This window comes from Salmo salar, chromosome 06, assembly GCF_965601325.2.
Source record: "Salmo salar chromosome 06, fSalSal1, whole genome shotgun sequence".
NCBI classification, from domain to species: domain Eukaryota; kingdom Metazoa; phylum Chordata; class Actinopteri; order Salmoniformes; family Salmonidae; genus Salmo; species Salmo salar.
This window is the reverse complement of record NC_138296.1, coordinates 74,010,596-74,028,109: the sequence shown is the minus strand read 5'-3', so window position 1 is coordinate 74,028,109 and position 17,514 is coordinate 74,010,596. Positions and strand designations below refer to the sequence as shown.

Genomic DNA, 17,514 nt, shown 5'->3' with positions numbered 1-17,514 from the left:
ATATGCTAGATTTAGAGTTATTTGGCAACTTTAGTTGTGAATGAAACAAACCTTAGAATGTCTTAGAAATCAAAACATATAAGGGCTGCATGGAGCGACTATCTGCTATTGATTTGAGAAAGAAGCAGAAAAGGCTTGTTCTATTCCTGGTCTCAGGCTGCACAGCTCTTCTCTCATCAACTGATTTTCACCCATCAGACTATTCTCAATTTAATCTGGTCTTTACTAATATATAAAATGTTTTTTGATTTAGAATGGTCCATTATTAAATGGTTAGGAACAGGGGGAAGGGAAAAAGACATGTCATCTGTATGCACTCCAATAGGGAATGGAGGACGCTGGCTTTCCTGCCGCTCTGTTTTGTAGGCTACTTCAGTTTCATAGCGGAGCATAATATGACCAGCTGAGAAATAAATACAACACCACTTATTTCACTGCACGTATCAACCACTGTTTGAGGAGTCTGCTCTCGCTGCTGGAAAAGTGATATTCCACCCAAACTCTGTATGCCATGGGCTCTCCAACCCTGTTCCTGCAGCTACCCAGTAATTAATTTGGGAAACCAATTGAAATATGTTGGAGAACATAGCATGTTTTCGTAATGAAACATATTTGACTTAACCGTTGACAGCCTGTCTGCACACTCAAAACAGGAATGAAGGAGAGAGACGAGGAGATGGAAACACATGGTGGTGAGATATTCTGTGTAGCTGAAGTTAATGTGTCACTCAATTAATTATGAAAATATAAAACCTGCCCTATTACTAGGCTATTCAAAATCAAATTCACTAATTGTAGTCTAACTGTAAGCTGCCTTGCACAATCAATGAATCAACAGCATCGTCTAGGGCTATATGTTCTGTCCCAAACTCTTGGATATACATTATGGAGTATAGCGTAAGGTAACCAGACCATCTAGTGTGCATAATAATACAGTCCACACTCAACTGCGATTACTATAATTTGTTTAATTTTGGAGTATAGGCTAGACCAATTATGTACCAAAGACGTCTTGAATCAGTTTTGTTGTATGTTTTTCTGCCATGCAAAATATGTGGTAGGTTATCTATTGTATAATGGCACAATTATAATTTTAATTCCGTTTTTTTCCCCCGGGCTTGGGCTCTTATATAAGCCTATGCATATGCATAAGATCTAATATGCATATGAGAGTTTTGAAACAATCATCACCTTAGAAAGCACTGTCCATTTCATTGTGTTAGGCTTTGAAACAACATCCACCACTACATGTTTTACACTGTTTCAACCTGTTGTTGAACTTCTTTCTTCAAATTGATCAATCACAGTGAGGTGAGTTTTAAGAGCACGATACTGTTTTGATGATAAGTGTTTGATGTGATTTTCCCATTGAATTTCCATTGATGTCAGAGTGGTTAGAGGGACAACAGAGCCCTGAGTACCAGACCATTAGCGTCCTGAAGGAGGGACAACAGAGCCCTGAGTACCAGACCATTAGAACCTGATGGAGGGACAATACAGCCCTGAGTACCAGACCATTAGAACCTGATGGAGGGACAATACAGCCCTGAGTACCAGACCATTAGAACCTGATGGAGGGACAACAGAGCCCTGAGTACCAGACCATTAGGATCTGAAGGAGGGACAATACAGCCCTGAGTACCAGGCCATTAGAACCTGATGGAGGGACAATACAGCCCTGAGTACCAGGCCATTAGAACCTGATGGAGGGACAATACAGCCCTGAGTACCAGACCATTAGCGTCCTGAAGGAGGGACAATACAGCCCTGAGTACCAGGCCATTAGAACCTGATGGAGGGACAATAGAGCCCTGAGTACCAGGCCATTAGGACCTGAAGGAGGGACAATACAGCCCTGAGTACCAGGCCATTAGGACCTGAAGGAGGGACAATAGAGCCCTGAGTACCAGGCCATTAGGACCTGATGGAGGGACAATAGAGCCCTGAGTACAAGGCCATTAGGACCTGATGGTAGTTAGCAAGTTGAGTAGAGTGCATAATAGGAGATTACCGTGACTCAAAGGTCACGTGGAATTTTACTGAGGTCATGACTCATGACTTCCGGTGTGTAGGTTCTACAGTCACCGCAACAGCCCTAGTGATAAATCATTGTTGTCAAACTCCTGCCCAAAATGGATCATGGAACTAGAATACATGGTGGGTCCTCCCAAAATATGACCAATGACCACCTGCCTCTCCTTCACCATGAGAGAGACCAGGAAAACACCAATAAATAAACATAGGACTTTTTTTTTGTTTACATGTTAAATGTTTCAAAATTCAAAAGGCACTCGCACATCTGAGCAATCTTATTGCAGGTGCATGGCAACAGTTGAAACAGGATGAAGAAAAAATGAAACCGCACACTGCTCTTGATAATATCACTGATATTTAATAAGCTTACGTATCATCAGAGCTTTTGTGAATTTTCTGAAAACAGCACCTCTATGTAGACCTAGCCCCACCCACATCCATTCCACGCATGGAAAGGGGTGGGAGGCAAAGGAAAAATAAATAAGTGCTACCAAACATAACAATATACATTTCACAAATATTACAAAAGTGTATAGATAAGACGCACCGAACACGTCCATAAAATCACAACGAGGACATAGCAAGTTTTCATTAATCATTGGGTACATCATACGAAAAACAGAGTAATCTTAAATAGGGACATATTTTAAATTCACAACATAACATACATAGGCATTTCATCATTAAGTCCTTTAGGAAATAATGTCTGGAGGGTGAAAATCCAAAAACATTCTCTTTTACTCAGAGTATTATTAATATCACCTCCCCTGTCTGATATCTTGACTTTCTCTATACCACAAAATCTAAAAAGGTAGAAATGTCAGGCTTTAGGTCATTAAAATGTACTGCGACTGGATAATCCCTGTCGTTTCTCCTGATTGAAATGTTATGTTCACTAATTCTCTGTTTGAGAGAGCGGGAGGTTTTACCGACATAGCACAGCCCACATGGACATTTAATAATGTAAATAACATGGGTGGTGGAACACGTAATGATATAGTTTATTTGAAACCGTTTTCCTGTGTGGGGAAATGTTAAATGTTAAACACGTTAAATGTTTACCTTTATTTAACTAGGCAAATCAGTTAAGAACAAATTCTTATTTACAATGACGGCCTACCGGGGAACAGTGGGTTACCTGCCTTGTTCAGGGGCAGAACGACAGATTTTTACCCTGTCAGCTCGGTTACTGGCCCAACGCTCTAACCACTAGGCTACCTGGCGCCCCGAAAAACAGTGAAAAACAGTTTGCCATCACTTTGACTCCTCATTGCTTCTATCTGATTTAGACGAAATCCCTAATGCAGTATAATATGTTCAGCTGGACTACAGTAATGGACATTACTACTGGACCCTCACTGAGATAAAAGCCTTCACATACTGAAGAGGGAGGGGAAGAGGAGGAGCAGGGCAGTATACTCTCTCACCCTCTCAGTCTCTCTCTGTCTTTATGTCCTGCCTTTAGAACGACCATCTTTCTATTTATCTAGAAAGTCCATTATAAACTGGGTGGTTTGAGCCCTGAATGCTGATTGGCTGATAGACCGTATACCACGGGTATGAAAAAACATTTATTTTTACTGCTCTAATTATGTTGGTAACCAGTTTATAATCACAATAAGGCCCCTTGGGTGTTTGTGGTATATGGCAAACTCCGCGTTGCGTCGTGCGTAAAAACAGCCCTTAGCCGTGGTATATTGGCCATATAACACACCTCCTCAGGCCTTATTGCTTAATTCTATCGCTGTGTTTGTCTCTCTCAAGACACACTCTGTCTTTGTCATGTCTCTTCCATGCCTCTCTCTCACATTCTGTCTTCATAACTCTCCCGATCTTCCTCATTCTCAGGGAACCAGAGCCATCCATACAGCTCAGTGCACGTACTGTATGTTAGGTATACTAGCAGAGAGAAGGACTGAGGGGTGGATGAGACTGCTGAGTGCTCTACTTGAAACAAAACACTCAGCCATTAGTATGAGCCTGGGCCAAGAGGCTTAATGCAACCTCACAGTCTACTGTTCTACTGGACAGATAATAGCCATTACTGCCTCAATGGGAGGGAGGGACATCAAGAGAAATGTTGAGATTCGGTGAAACAGTGTGTAAGGGAAATTTGAATGTTTGTGCTATTTTTAGAACTAATAATATTCTCAGAACTAATTTCTGTGTTCTATTCATGTGCTGTTCTATAAACCAATTTCTGTGTTCATGCAAGTGGCTGACTGTACAAATCCTCACTATCAGTAGCTGCAATTTGACAGTACGCCCAAACCGTGTTTTGAGAACAAATGAAAGATATCTCAGTTTCAAGGTCTCAGCTTAGAGAGAAGAAGCCTCGTGAGGTATTGGTATGTCACATGTTATGAACAAGTATTGGTCGGTCACATGAATGAAACAAAACGGTAATGATTCATTAATTATGCTAAATCATGCAAATATAACTTGTCTGTGTCTAGCTGTATATAAGACAACTGGTGGGACTGCCCCGGCAGAGCTCCTGACAGACATGTGTACTATGGTGCACTGAGTTGGATGGAACCTCTCCAGCGAGCTGACAAATAAACAATGATTCGTTTAAGATTGACTTTGAGTGTCAATGTGTAAGAATTTCCACGACAAGTGCAAGTAAACGACAGACGGAGCTTGGGGGAGAAATAGCAGGAGAAAATAGGATGTTGCTGTTTTTGAAAATCTGTAGAAGATAAGAGCATTATAATGGCTTTAACATGAGCCGTTCTGAATTAGACCCTGTTCTCTCCGTCTCTCTCCCAACTAACACAAGCTCTCATCCTGCTTTCAGCAATGAGGGAAATAAATCTATGCATTTAGCATGTGTATGGGCCACTAGCAACCATTACCATTAATGTACTGTATACAATAGACCCTATCATACAAGCTCTTCATAATGTATTAAAGCTACCTGTATGTGAATGAATACATTCCTTTACTACTCCTTGAAGTATCAAGCATTCAATTCCATTTACATTCTCTCCATATCACTTCATTATTTTCATCTCACTCCATTCTAATGCCATACATCTATGACTTGAGTGACAGTTCAAATCAAAGATGAATTTTCAGTTATTTGAGCCCTTCATTTTCAAATACCGGAAGATCAGGTGATTTACCATTGATGTGGGTAATGGTGCTAGGTTTCCAGTTATTGTCCTTGGGGCTTTTCGAGGGTTGCTAAATTAATTCAAATTAGCCGTACTTATGAATTTGTTACCATATCATTTCCTCTCACAACTCATCACTATGTCGGCCTGCATTGTGAAGTGTGTGTGTGTGTGTGTGTGTGTGTGTGTGTGTGTAAGAATGTGTGTTGGAGACAAACAGCCTGGACTGGCTCCTAGTCTGGGGAGAGTGATGCGTGTCCACACACCTGCGGTCCTGCTCTGCTGATGCATGCTAATGTCCAGGGCCCCTGGTCCTGGTGGAGCACAAGGGCAGAGAGGCAAAGGCACTGCGCTCTGTTCCCAGGTCTGACTCACCCTGCCTAGGGTAACTCTGAGTAGGTTGGTGGGTGGAGACGGGACAGAGACCAATGTGTTAGTCACAGGGCTAGGGGACTAAAGGGACAAGACTTAACTGGAGGAAATGCTGCTTTGGGCTATTTTAAAGAGGGCTGCCAGTGTGTTCATGTGCATGAAAACACAAATGCACACATTCTATCTCACTCTCTTTCTCTCTCTCCTACACACACACACACTTCCAGAAAGTCTAATGAGAGTAGGAGGACACTTCTCCTGAGACTGGAGTGCCCTTCAGAATCTTTCCAGGCAGTGACTAAACAGACAAAACAGAGCTGAGTGCAATGAAAATAGCCATTAGGGCCTTCAATGCTCTCCAGCACAAATATACCAGACTCAACACATACACACGCACACGCGCATATACACACACACACACACACACACACACACACACACACACACACACACACACACACACACACACACAAACACACGCATGCCCACAAACACACAAATACTAAAAAGTACTAAGTAATCTGTTACTCTGTCCAATTACTTTCAGGTAATTCCTCTGCAGGCCTATAGGAGATCCGCTCCAGCAATTAAAAAAACTAAAAAACGATCTCAATCCGCCTTGAAAGGATTGAAACCAAATGAAAACGGTGTAGAAATGATAATGGACCTACATCTATAGTCTCCTCACTCTGTCCAGCTTGATACCAGTCATCTATAGTCTCCTCACTCTGTCCAGCTTGATAACAGTCATCTATAGTCTCCTCACTCTGTCCAGCTTGATACCAGTCATCTATAGTCTCCTCACTCTGTCCAGCTTGATACCAGTCATCTATAGTCTCCTCTCTCTGTCCAGCTTGATACCAGTCATCTATAGTCTCCTCACTCTGTCCAGCTTGATAACAGTCATCTATAGTCTCCTCTCTCTGTCCAGCTTGATAACAGTCATCTATAGTCTCCTCACTCTGTCCAGCTTGATACCAGTCATCTATAGTCTCCTCTCTCTGTCCAGCTTGATACCAGTCATCTATAGTCTCCTCACTCTGTCCAGCTTGATAACAGTCATCTATAGTCTCCTCTCTCTGTCCAGCTTGATAACAGTCATCTATAGTCTCCTCACTCTGTCCAGCTTGATACCAGTCATCTATAGTCTCCTCACTCTGTCCAGCTTGATACCAGTCATCTATAGTCTCCTTACTTTGTCCAGCTTGATACCAGTCATCTATAGTCTCCTCACTCTGTCCAGCTTGATAAGTCATCTATAGTCTCCTCACTTTGTCCAGCTTGATAACAGTCATCTATAGTCTCCTCACTCTGTCCAGCTTGATAACAGTCATCTATAGTCTCTTCTCTCTGTCCAGCTTGATAACAGTCATCTATAGTCTCCTCACTCTGTCCAGCTTGATAACAGTCATCTATAGTCTCTTCACTCTGTCCAGCTTGATAACAGTCATCTATAGTCTCCTCACTCTGTCCAGCTTGATAACAGTCATCTATAGTCTCCTCACTCTGTCCAGCTTGATAACAGTCATCTATAGTCTCCTCACTCTGTCCAGCTTGATAACAGTCATCTATAGTCTCCTCACTCTGTCCAGCTTGATAACAGTCATCTTTAGTCTCCTCACTCTGTCCAGCTTGATAACAGTCATCTATAGTCTCCTCACTCTGTCCAGCTTGATAACAGTCATCTATAGTCTCCTCACTCTGTCCAGCTTGATAACAGTCATCTATAGTCTCCTCACTCTGTCCAGCTTGATAACAGTCATCTATAGTCTCCTCACTCTGTCCAGCTAGATAAGTCATCTATAGTCTCTACACTCTGTCCAGCTTGATAACAGTCCTCTATAGTTTCCTCTCTCTGTCCAGCTTGATAACAGTCATGGAATATTGAAAATTCCAAAAGCGACGGAAATATAAAACATTTTAATTGCGGCCCCCCGGACGTCAGTGAAGAACAAATGAAGCCTGTGGAGAGAATGAGTTTGACATCCCTGGTTTAAACTAATAGTGGACAGTGTTGCCATGTTAGGAAGAAGACTGGTGAAAAGGACAGGACTGATAGTGACTGGGAGGCTGGGGGCCAGACTGAACAAGAGGTTCACCCCTGAGATAGGCGCAGAGCTAATCTATGTACATGAGGATATGCCATTGACCAAACATTTATCATTGCAGGTGATATATAGATCGGTTATTGTGGGTATAGGGTTTTGGCCAGCACTGTCAACCCCGAGGCCAGGCTATCTCCTGACCTGGAGAGCAAGGTAACAGCGAGACAAGCCCAGAGAGAGCGAGCCCAGAGCACATCCATCATCAGGAAGCACTGATCCAGACCGCCAGACAGTGAGCACGCCCAGGGGAGTCCAGACGAGCCCAGAATGACTGAACCTCCTGAGGGGAAGCCCAACGAGCCCAGAATGACTGATGCGACCCAGGGAAGGGTAATCAAGTGTAGAATGACAGATTCCTCCCACTGGGTGCGAAACGAATGAAGAACAAAGGGGTCCACCCAGTGGAGATGAAACAAGCGACGAATAACTGATGCCACCAAAGGGAAGGTAGTCAAGTGCGGAATGCATAGGTGTGTATTAGGATAAGTTAGGAAAGTGTGTTGCGAGGGGTGGTAAGAGGTGGTGGTAAACGAGTGCACAGTAATTTTCCTCAGGGCGATGAGAGGAGTGATCACAGATCTCCCTGCTGAAAGGGAGATTAAACTAAAATAGATGCTGCCCAGGGTGGGTTAAATGAGCAAAGAGCAAGTGCTGACTTTATTCTAGGGAATTAACTAGTGAGTGAAAGGAGGGAAATATACTGTATGAATCACCTCTCCCTTTGTCTCTCAAGCACTTTCTCTGTATCTCTGCTTACTGTGGGCCAGTAGTGTACAGGTACACACTCAGTCAGTCAGTCACACATGAAGAGAGTCAGATTGACACACAGATTGGTCTGACAGTGTGAATGTGATATTAGGAGAGAGAATCCACACCATAGCTCATAGAAAGACAGAAAAGGGAGAGCATGAGACGAAGTGAGAGAGTGAAAATGAAAGACAGAGAGAGAGAGAGACAATGAGAGGTGGAGAGAGAAGACGAGGGATTTGGCTTGAGAGAAACTATGTAATCCATTGAATCCAAGGCTAACAAATGCGTTTTAAAGCGTGATTACAGCTGTTTAATAATGAGAATTGGGTCCACTGTGCGCGCACACACACACACACACACACACACACACACACACACACACACACACACACACACACACACACACACACACACACACACACACACACACACACACACACACACACACACACACACACACACACACACACACACACACAGGTTTGTGATTGTGGCTGGCAGCTCTAATCCTCAGCGGGATTAAAGCACACAGAGCTGCAGGACCTGAGCAGCTGGTCCATCTCTCATCGCACCCTCGCTGCTCTGTGTGTTTCTGTTACCAACTTTTCCATCTGTCTCGAGCTGTCACTAGCAACCTCACAGTATATCCTTCATTGAAATAACAACACCACAGAAAAGCTGTCTCAAACTGACAGCAGAGAGACAAGACTCTACACAAGCATGCGAGCGCGCGCACACACACACACACACACACACACACACACACACACACACACACACACACACACACACACACACACACACACACACACACACACACACACACACACACACAGCCTGATTACTTGACGTGCCACTGAGGGAGTGTATCAGTCCCGCACCCAGCCAGAGATATGCAGACACACTGTGGAGGTAAAAACTACACCCGTCAACACTCTGCCAAACAGATAACAGGAGCCACAAATACACAAGTCCCAAATTAGAAGAAAAATATCCCAACTATGGCAGAGACGTGGAGAGACTTGGTGAACCGCTAATCTAATAATAATAATTAATAACCAGGCCAACAAAAGTATTCATTCACCAAGATGAAAGACATTCAGAAACATAAAACTCTCTGAACAATCAAAAGCCATGAATAAAACAAGTATTTTCTAAAGACAAACAACTAAAAAGTAAAGGAAAATGATCTGAACCAACAAGTTCAACAAACCAATCCACACTGCTCATCAAGTCCATCACAACAACGAACCAAACACTGAATAAACACACAAAACAAATGAACGAACGGCATGAAGGACAGAGCGGAGGAGAGAAGTCTTCCTCTCTCTAGCTCTCTCCCTCTCTTTCTTTCTGTGACTGACCTTGCAGAGTTTGTGGTAGCGCGGGGATGAGATGGCCATTCTCTGGAGCCTGTGAAGGAAGACCACCACTTTCTGGAGGGAGGTACGGACCATGGCCATCATTTTACGCGTGCCACAGGTCTGCAGCCTGCTCCGAGTCCGCATGGCACGCTAGCACTGCCCAGCCCTGCTCATATCCTCTCCTCCTCCTCCCAGAGACACACCACAGCAGGAGTGACGTGAACACACACACTTACACACACTGTCTGACACACATGCTGCGATCGGCATGCCCCCGCACATGCAGATATACTGGCACACACACACACACACAGTGCACGGTCAGTCACGTGCACTCTCACAGCAAACACTCTCTCTCACACATATACACACACAGTCACACACACTTTGACACACACATGCACACACTTCCTCCTCACACACTCACTCATGCATTTAAGCAATGCTGAAACACTCACTGACTCTCATTCACACACACTTAAACCATGGTACACAAAACCACTCCAAAAAGACATGTCACTCTGGGGTCCACTTCGGGAGCCTGGGGTCAAAGAGGACGAAAAGGAGAAAAATCAGCCGATAAGCAAACAAAGAGAAGAAGAATGAGAGTGGGAGGCAGAAGTTTTGCTGGAGGAGAAGAGAGGTGCGCTGCTCTCCGATCGCGGCTCACAGCGGACAGCCAGCGATAAAGACTGTAGCGCTCCACGGAAAACCTTCAGAGCGGACGACAGAGAGAGAGAGACAGAGAGAGACAGAGAGAGAGAAAGACAGAGCGATCAGTAGACCTGGGATAACAGACGACAGAAGCTCCTTCAGCCATAGAGAGCCAATGACCAGCCAGAGGGAACCAATGACTGGGAGAGAGGGAATGAGAGAGAGAAAGAGGAAGAGAGAGAGAGAAAGACACCAAGGGAGAGAGCGAGCACAAGTGAGATGTACAGCGTGCAGCCCGCACACAGCAGGAGCAGCAGTGTGTGTGTGTGTGTGTGTGTGTGTGTGTGTGTGTGTGTGTGTGTGTGTGTGTGTGTCCCAGATGTAACGATATGCTCAGACACAGATACAGAGGGATGAGAAAGGAGTCTGATATGAGAACAGGGAGCTGAGAGAGAGAAGAGAAGAAAGAAAGGGGAGGGACGAGAGAGAAGGGAAGAGAGGGAAGGGAAGAGAGAGAAGGGAAGAGAGAGAAGGGAAGAGAGGGAAGGGAAGAGAGAGAAGGGAAGAGAGAGAAGGGAAGAGAGAGAAGGGAAGAGAGAGAAGGGAAGAGAGGGAAGGGAAGAGAGAGAAGGGAAGAGAGAGAAGGGAAGAGAGAGAAGGGAAGAGAGAGAAGGGAAGAGAGAGAAGGGAAGAGAGGGAAGAGATGGGAGGTAAGAGAGGGAAGGGAAGAGAGGGAAGGGAAGAGAGGGAAGGGAAGAGAGAGAAGGGAAGAGAGAGAAGGGAAGAGAGAGAAGGGAGAGAAGGGAAGAGAGAGAAGGGAAGAGAGAGAAGGGAAGAGAGGGAAGGGAAGAGAGAGAAGGGAAGAGAGGGAAGAGATGGGAGGTAAGAGAGGGAAGGGAAGAGAGAGAAGGGAAGAGAGAGAAGGGAAGAGAGAGAAGGGAAGAGAGGGAAGGGAAGAGAGGGAAGGGAAGAGAGAGAAGAGATGGGAGGGGAGAGAAGAGAGGGAAGGGAAGGGAAGAGAGAAGGGAAGAGAGAAAAGCAGATAAAGAGGGAAGTACATTTTGTGAGCGCATGAAAGAGAATAAAATTAAAAGAAAGTGAAGGATAGTGTATGAAAGAGAAACAGAGAAATGGAAACAGAGGAAGTGCTGATTCAGTAGTAGCATCTGTAATTTGCTCTGTTAATAGATTCCGAAACATGACTTTCTCCTGCACTCAGGATCTGAACCCGTTTTTCCCCCTAAAGACTCCCCCAGCACGACAGACAAAGCACTCCTTTTGACACCACACCACGATTGCCTCATCTCAGTTTCCCAAGACTCATAAATACAGAACACACACACACACACTAAACTCTAAATAAGAGTGTGTGTTCAGCTTTGAGCTAAGGGACATATTAATGCCCATATGGCCCCTGTCTGGCCTGTCACTTCATATCCAGGGAAAAGCAGGATGGGAAAGGGAGGCTTAGCATTGAACACACACACACAGAGACACAAACGCTCTCCACCCCCATACACAGACACATGCGCGCGCGCACACACATAAACACTTAGATAACCATGTAAGAAAGCGAGAGTGATTATCGAGTGCTCTGTGAAGACAGATCTTGATTTGGTAAGCCATACATGTATTCACTCATTCCACACAGTATTGATTATTCTAAGGGAATTACAGGAATACCGTTAGCTAGCCCAGTTAGCGAAATCGCACTGACGTCACTGGGTTTCCAGTAAGATCCGTTAGTGTCGACATATATGAACCCCCTCGGGAACTAGCATCATGTTCACAGTAACTTACAGCATTGTTTGGCCAGCGATTCCAACGTTCTGTAGAATGAAAGTTAATGTTTGAGAAGGGCCGGAATCTGTATGGTGTTTGCTGTACAGCTTTGACTTGTTATACAGACTGGAACGCACTGGTTTTAGCTTTTTAACATGCGCACACGCGTGCACAATAAGCCAATGTAGCATTTTTTGTACACATAGGTACATATCAAGGTGAAAACATCAGAGATACACTCACACGACTGGGGTAGGCTAGATAAAAGCTCCCTTCCAACAGTGTGCCCTTTGCCCTCTCTGTGTGAGAGTATTACCACTACATCTCTGACTCTGGAGTGTGTGTGTGTGTGTGTGTGTGTGTGTGTGTGTGTGTGTGTGTGTGTGTGTGTGTGTGTGTGTGTGTGTGTGTGTGTGTGTGTGTGTGTGTGTGTGTGTGCTGTGTGTGTATGTGTGTTGCCCTCTGCCCTCATTCTGTGTGTTGTGCATGTCTCTGTGCTCCTGTGTGACAGTGAATAATAGGGAACAGGCTGCATAGTGGCTTCACATGGAGTCACTGCAGCTGAACATGACACCACACCAGCTGAGGGACAACAGGCTAGCACGGTGCAAGACAATATGGCACCACACCAGCTGAGGGGAAACAGGCTAGCACGGTGCAAGACAATATGGCACCACACCAGCTGAGGGGAAACAGGCTAGCACGGTGCAACACAATATGACACCACACCAGCTGAGTGACAACAGGCTAGCACGGTGCAACACAATATGACACCACACCAACTGAGGGACAACAGGCTAGCACGGTGCAACACAATATGACACCACACCAGCTGAGGAAAAACAGGCTAGCACGATGCAACACAATATGACACCACACCAGCTGAGGGGAAACAGGCTAGCACGATGCAACACAATATGACACCACACCAGCTGAGGGGAAACAGACTAGCACGGTGCAACACAATATGGCACCACACCAGCTGAGGGGAAACAGGCTAGCACGATGCAACACAATATGACACCACACCAGCTGAGGGGAAACAGACTAGCACGGTGCAACACAATATGACACCACACCAGCTGAGGGGAAACAGGCTAGCACGATGCAACACAATATGACACCACACCAGCTGAGGGGAAACAGGCTAGCACGGTGCAACACAATATGGCACCACACCAGCTGAGGGGAAACAGACTAGCACAGTGCAACACAATATGGCACCACACCAGCTGAGGGGAAACAGGCTAGCACGGTGCAACACAATATGGCACCACACCAGCTGAGGGGAAACAGGCTAGCACGGTGCAACACAATATGGCACCACACCAGCTGAGGGGAAACAGGCTAGCACGGTGCAACACAATATGGCACCACACCAGCTAAACCTTATCACATATTTGTTTTTATATATACAGTAGTAGATTGTGTATTTCAACCTTAAGGATTAAATAAAACATTTGTTCTCCAGTTGTAAGAACTAACATAAGGTGCTTCATCTTTCTATAGCACATCTCTAAGACCTAACTTCTGAGGAACATTGCATTTTTCTTCTCCTAAGAAATCATGTGGCTTGTGGTTATATGGAGCATCTCAAGAAGAAACTCAGGTAAGGTGACAGACTTAACATTGACTGGTGACACAAGAGTCACTCTGAATGAAGGAAGGCTCCAGGCTCCTTTCCCCGTATCTCAATCTGACCATTCTCTGTCCTGTTATCTCCTTCTCTCTCTAATCCCCCTCTCTTTCCCCCTTCCCCATTCATTTGCTTTCATTCATACAGTTTCCATTTGGCTCTGACTGCAGTCCATCAATCTTACCCCAAGTTGGGAGACAGAGGGAGAGAGAGAAATAAGAGGGAATAAGGGTTAAGGAGGCGTAAAGGAGAGAGGACAAGAAGGGGTAGAGAGAGAAATAAGAGGGAATAAGGGTTAAGGAGGCGTAAAGGAGTTTGGACAAGAAGGGGTAGAGAGAGAAATAAGAGGGAATAAGGGTTAAGGAGGCGTAAAGGAGAGAGGACAAGAAGGGGTAGAGAGGGTGAAATAAAAAAATAAAGGCATTTCCAGAAAGCTCAATTTGAAATCACAAGATGGGCTTCCTGTAGGTGGAAACAGAGCTGGAGAAAAGAGACCATACGAGACCATGTATGAGACCATACGAGGTCATGTATGAGGCCATGTATGAGACCATGTGAGGACCTGTGAGGCCATGTATGAGGCCATGTATGAGGCCATGTGAGGACCTGTGAGGCCATGTATGAGGCCATGTATGAGACCATGTGAGGACCTGTGAGGCCATGTATGAGGCCATGTATGAGGCCGTGTATGAGGCCGTGTATGAGGCCATGTATGAGGCCATGTATGAGGCCGTGTATGAGGCCGTGTATGAGACCATGTATGAGGCCATGTATGAGGCCATGTATGAGGCCATGTATGAGGCCATGTATGAGGCCATGTATGAGACCATGTATGAGGCCATGTATGAGCAGGCTGTTTTTAGAACATCAGTGCTCCCTCAAGTGACCTAGAAAAACACAATGAAAAGGCACAACTCAATGGGAGATGAAGAAAATCATAGATGACTGAAGGAGTCTATAGTATTTCCTCAGTGATCATCAGAACAGTATCTGTGATTCACAGGAACAGTGTGTGTGACCGTGTGCATGTGTGCGTGCAAGTTCAGCCTGGTTTCACAATGCAGGTAAAAAAGGACAGACTACGGTCTTATCTGGACTACTACAGGAAGAACATCTCCTTCCCTTCCTCCCCGCCGCACTCATCCTCTTTTTCTTTCACGCGCCCTCTCAACATACCCCCTTAGACACAGGAATCAATGTGGCGTTCAGACGGTCTGTTTTTACACAGACCAGGGGCATTGTGATTGAGAGATAAGGGGTGAAAGAGGGAGACCAAGCGTGTGAACAAATAAAACCAGAACCAGATTGGCATGACCGTGTGGTACGAAAAGAGCTCATCTCTGCCAAAGGGCTGTCGCACAACTAAACACAAGTCAAGGAGGATTTTGAATAGACCATTTCTAAATCAAAAGGGAGGACAATGTGTGTCAACGTAAGAGGCGGGAAAATGACAAGCAATAGGCGAGAGGACACATACCCACATCACTGAACAGCGCAGGACAGAAAAATCAATGAGCGACCACACACACGCACACACACGTAACCACAGCTCACATGGATGCACGCACACTATCTTAATGAGGGATGACAGGGATAATAGGACAGCACCTGTCCCCGTCTCCCACAAACCTCCTTATTTCAACCTCTCTCTGTATTCAGCCCCTCAGCCAAGCCATTTATCTCCATATATATACACCTCTCCATACAGTGGGGGGGAAAAGTATTTGATCCCCTGCTGATTTTGTACGTTTGCCCACTGACAGAGAAATTATCAGTCTAAAATTTTAATGGTAGGTTTATTTGAACAGTGAGAGACAGAATAACAACAAAAATATCCAGAAAAACACATATAAATTGATTTGCATTTTAATGAGGGAAATAAGTATTTGACCCCCTCTCAATCAGAAAGATTTCCTGCTCCCAGGTGTCTTTTATACAGGTAACGAGCTGAGATTAGGAGCACACTCTTAAAGGGAGTGCTCCTAACCGCAGCTTGTTACCTGTATAAAAGACACCTGTCCACAGAAGCAATCAATCAATCAGATTCCAAACTCTCCACCATGGCCAAGACCAAAGAGCTCTCCAAGGATGTCAGGGACAAGATTGTAGACCTACACAAGGCTGGAATGGGCTACAAGACCATCGCCAAGCAGCTTGGTGAGAAGGTGACAGCATTTGGTGCGATTACTCGCAAATGGAAGAAACACAAAAGAACTGTCAATCTCCCTCGGCCTGGGGCTCCATGCAAGATCTCACCTCGTGAAGTTGCAATGAGCATGAGAACGGTGAGGAATCAGCCCAGAAATACACGGGAGGATCTTGTCAATGATCTCAAGGCAGCTGGGACCATAGTCACCAAGAAAACAATTGGTAACACACTACGCCGTGAAGGACTGAAATCCTGCAGCGCCCGCAAGGTCCCCCTGCTCAAAAATACATATACATGCCCGTCTGAAGTTTGCCAATGAACATCTGAATGATTCAGAGGACAACTGGTGAAAGTGTTGTGGTCAGATGAGATCAAAATGGAGCTCTTTGGCATCAACTCAACTCGCCGTGTTTGGAGGAGGAGGAATGCTGCCTATGACCCCAAGAACACAATCTCCACCGTCAAACATGGAGGTGGAAACATTATGCTTTGGGGGTGTTTTTCTGCTAAGGGGACTGGACAACTTCACCGCATCAAAGGGACGATGGACGGGGCCATGTACCGTCAAATCTTGGGTGAGAACCTCCTTCCCTCAGCCAGGGCATTGAAAATGGGTCGTGGATGGGTATTCCAGCATGACAATGACTCAAAACACACGGCCAAGGCAACAAAGGAGTGGCTCAAGAAGAAGCACATTAATGTCCTGGAGTGGCCTAGCCAGTCTCCACACCTTAATCCCATAGAAAATCTGTGAAGGGAGCTGAAGGTTCGAGTTGCCAAACGTCAGCCTCGAAACCTTAATCACTTGGAGAAGATCTGCAAAGAGGAGTGGGACAAAATCCCTCCTGAGATGTGTGCAAACCTGGTGGCCAACTACAAGAAACGTCTGACCTCTGTGATTGCCAACAAGGGTTTTGCCACCAAGTACTAAGTCATGTTTTGCAGAGGGGTCAAATACTTATTTCCCTCATTAAAATGCAAATCATTTTATAACATTTTTGACATGCATTTTTCTGGATGTTTTTGTTGTTATTCTGTCTCTCACTGTTCAAATAAACCTACCATTAAAATTATAGACTGGTCATTTCTTTGTCAGTGGGCAAACGTACAAAATCAGCAGGGGATCAAATACTTTTTTCCCCCACTGTATATCATCCAATACACACACACACACACACACACACACACACACACACACACACACACACACACACTCAGCAGATGAAATGGGCATGGCCTACCTCCAGTTGCCCCCTCAGCTCCTTGACGTGGGCAGAGTCCTGTGATAGCTCTTCCCTCTGGGAGGCGTCGGCCAGGACGTTGACGGTAGTTTCGGCCTCCTGAAGCCACTTGAGGAAGGCCTCCAGCTCCCTGAGGGACGTCTGTAGAGCAGTCAGGTCACTGTCCAGCTGGGCCTGGCGGTCACTAGCCCTGTCAATTAATCAACATGTAATGGCCAATAATCAAGCATTGGTTTGGTTGGAGGTCATTGTTGAATTAGCTATCTGAGTATAATTGAAATATCTCATAACATTATCAAAGTGATATT

At 45.2% G+C, this 17,514-nt stretch overlaps 1 protein-coding gene across 10 annotated transcripts in view; it reads right to left on the bottom strand.

Annotated features, from left to right (window-relative positions):
* utrn (utrophin) overlaps positions 1-17,514 on the bottom strand; it is a 306,152-nt gene that overhangs the window by 169,928 nt on the left and 118,710 nt on the right. For 9 of the 10 annotated variants that reach the window (XM_082976950.1, XM_082976949.1, XM_082976955.1 and 6 more), the window contains one exon: positions 17,207-17,396. In XM_082976950.1, coding sequence (XP_082833076.1) covers positions 17,207-17,396 — 190 coding nt within the window. Of the gene's footprint in view, positions 1-9,744; positions 10,130-17,206; positions 17,397-17,514 lie in introns of those variants that run through there. The other variant, XM_082976958.1, reaches the window with a different exon arrangement.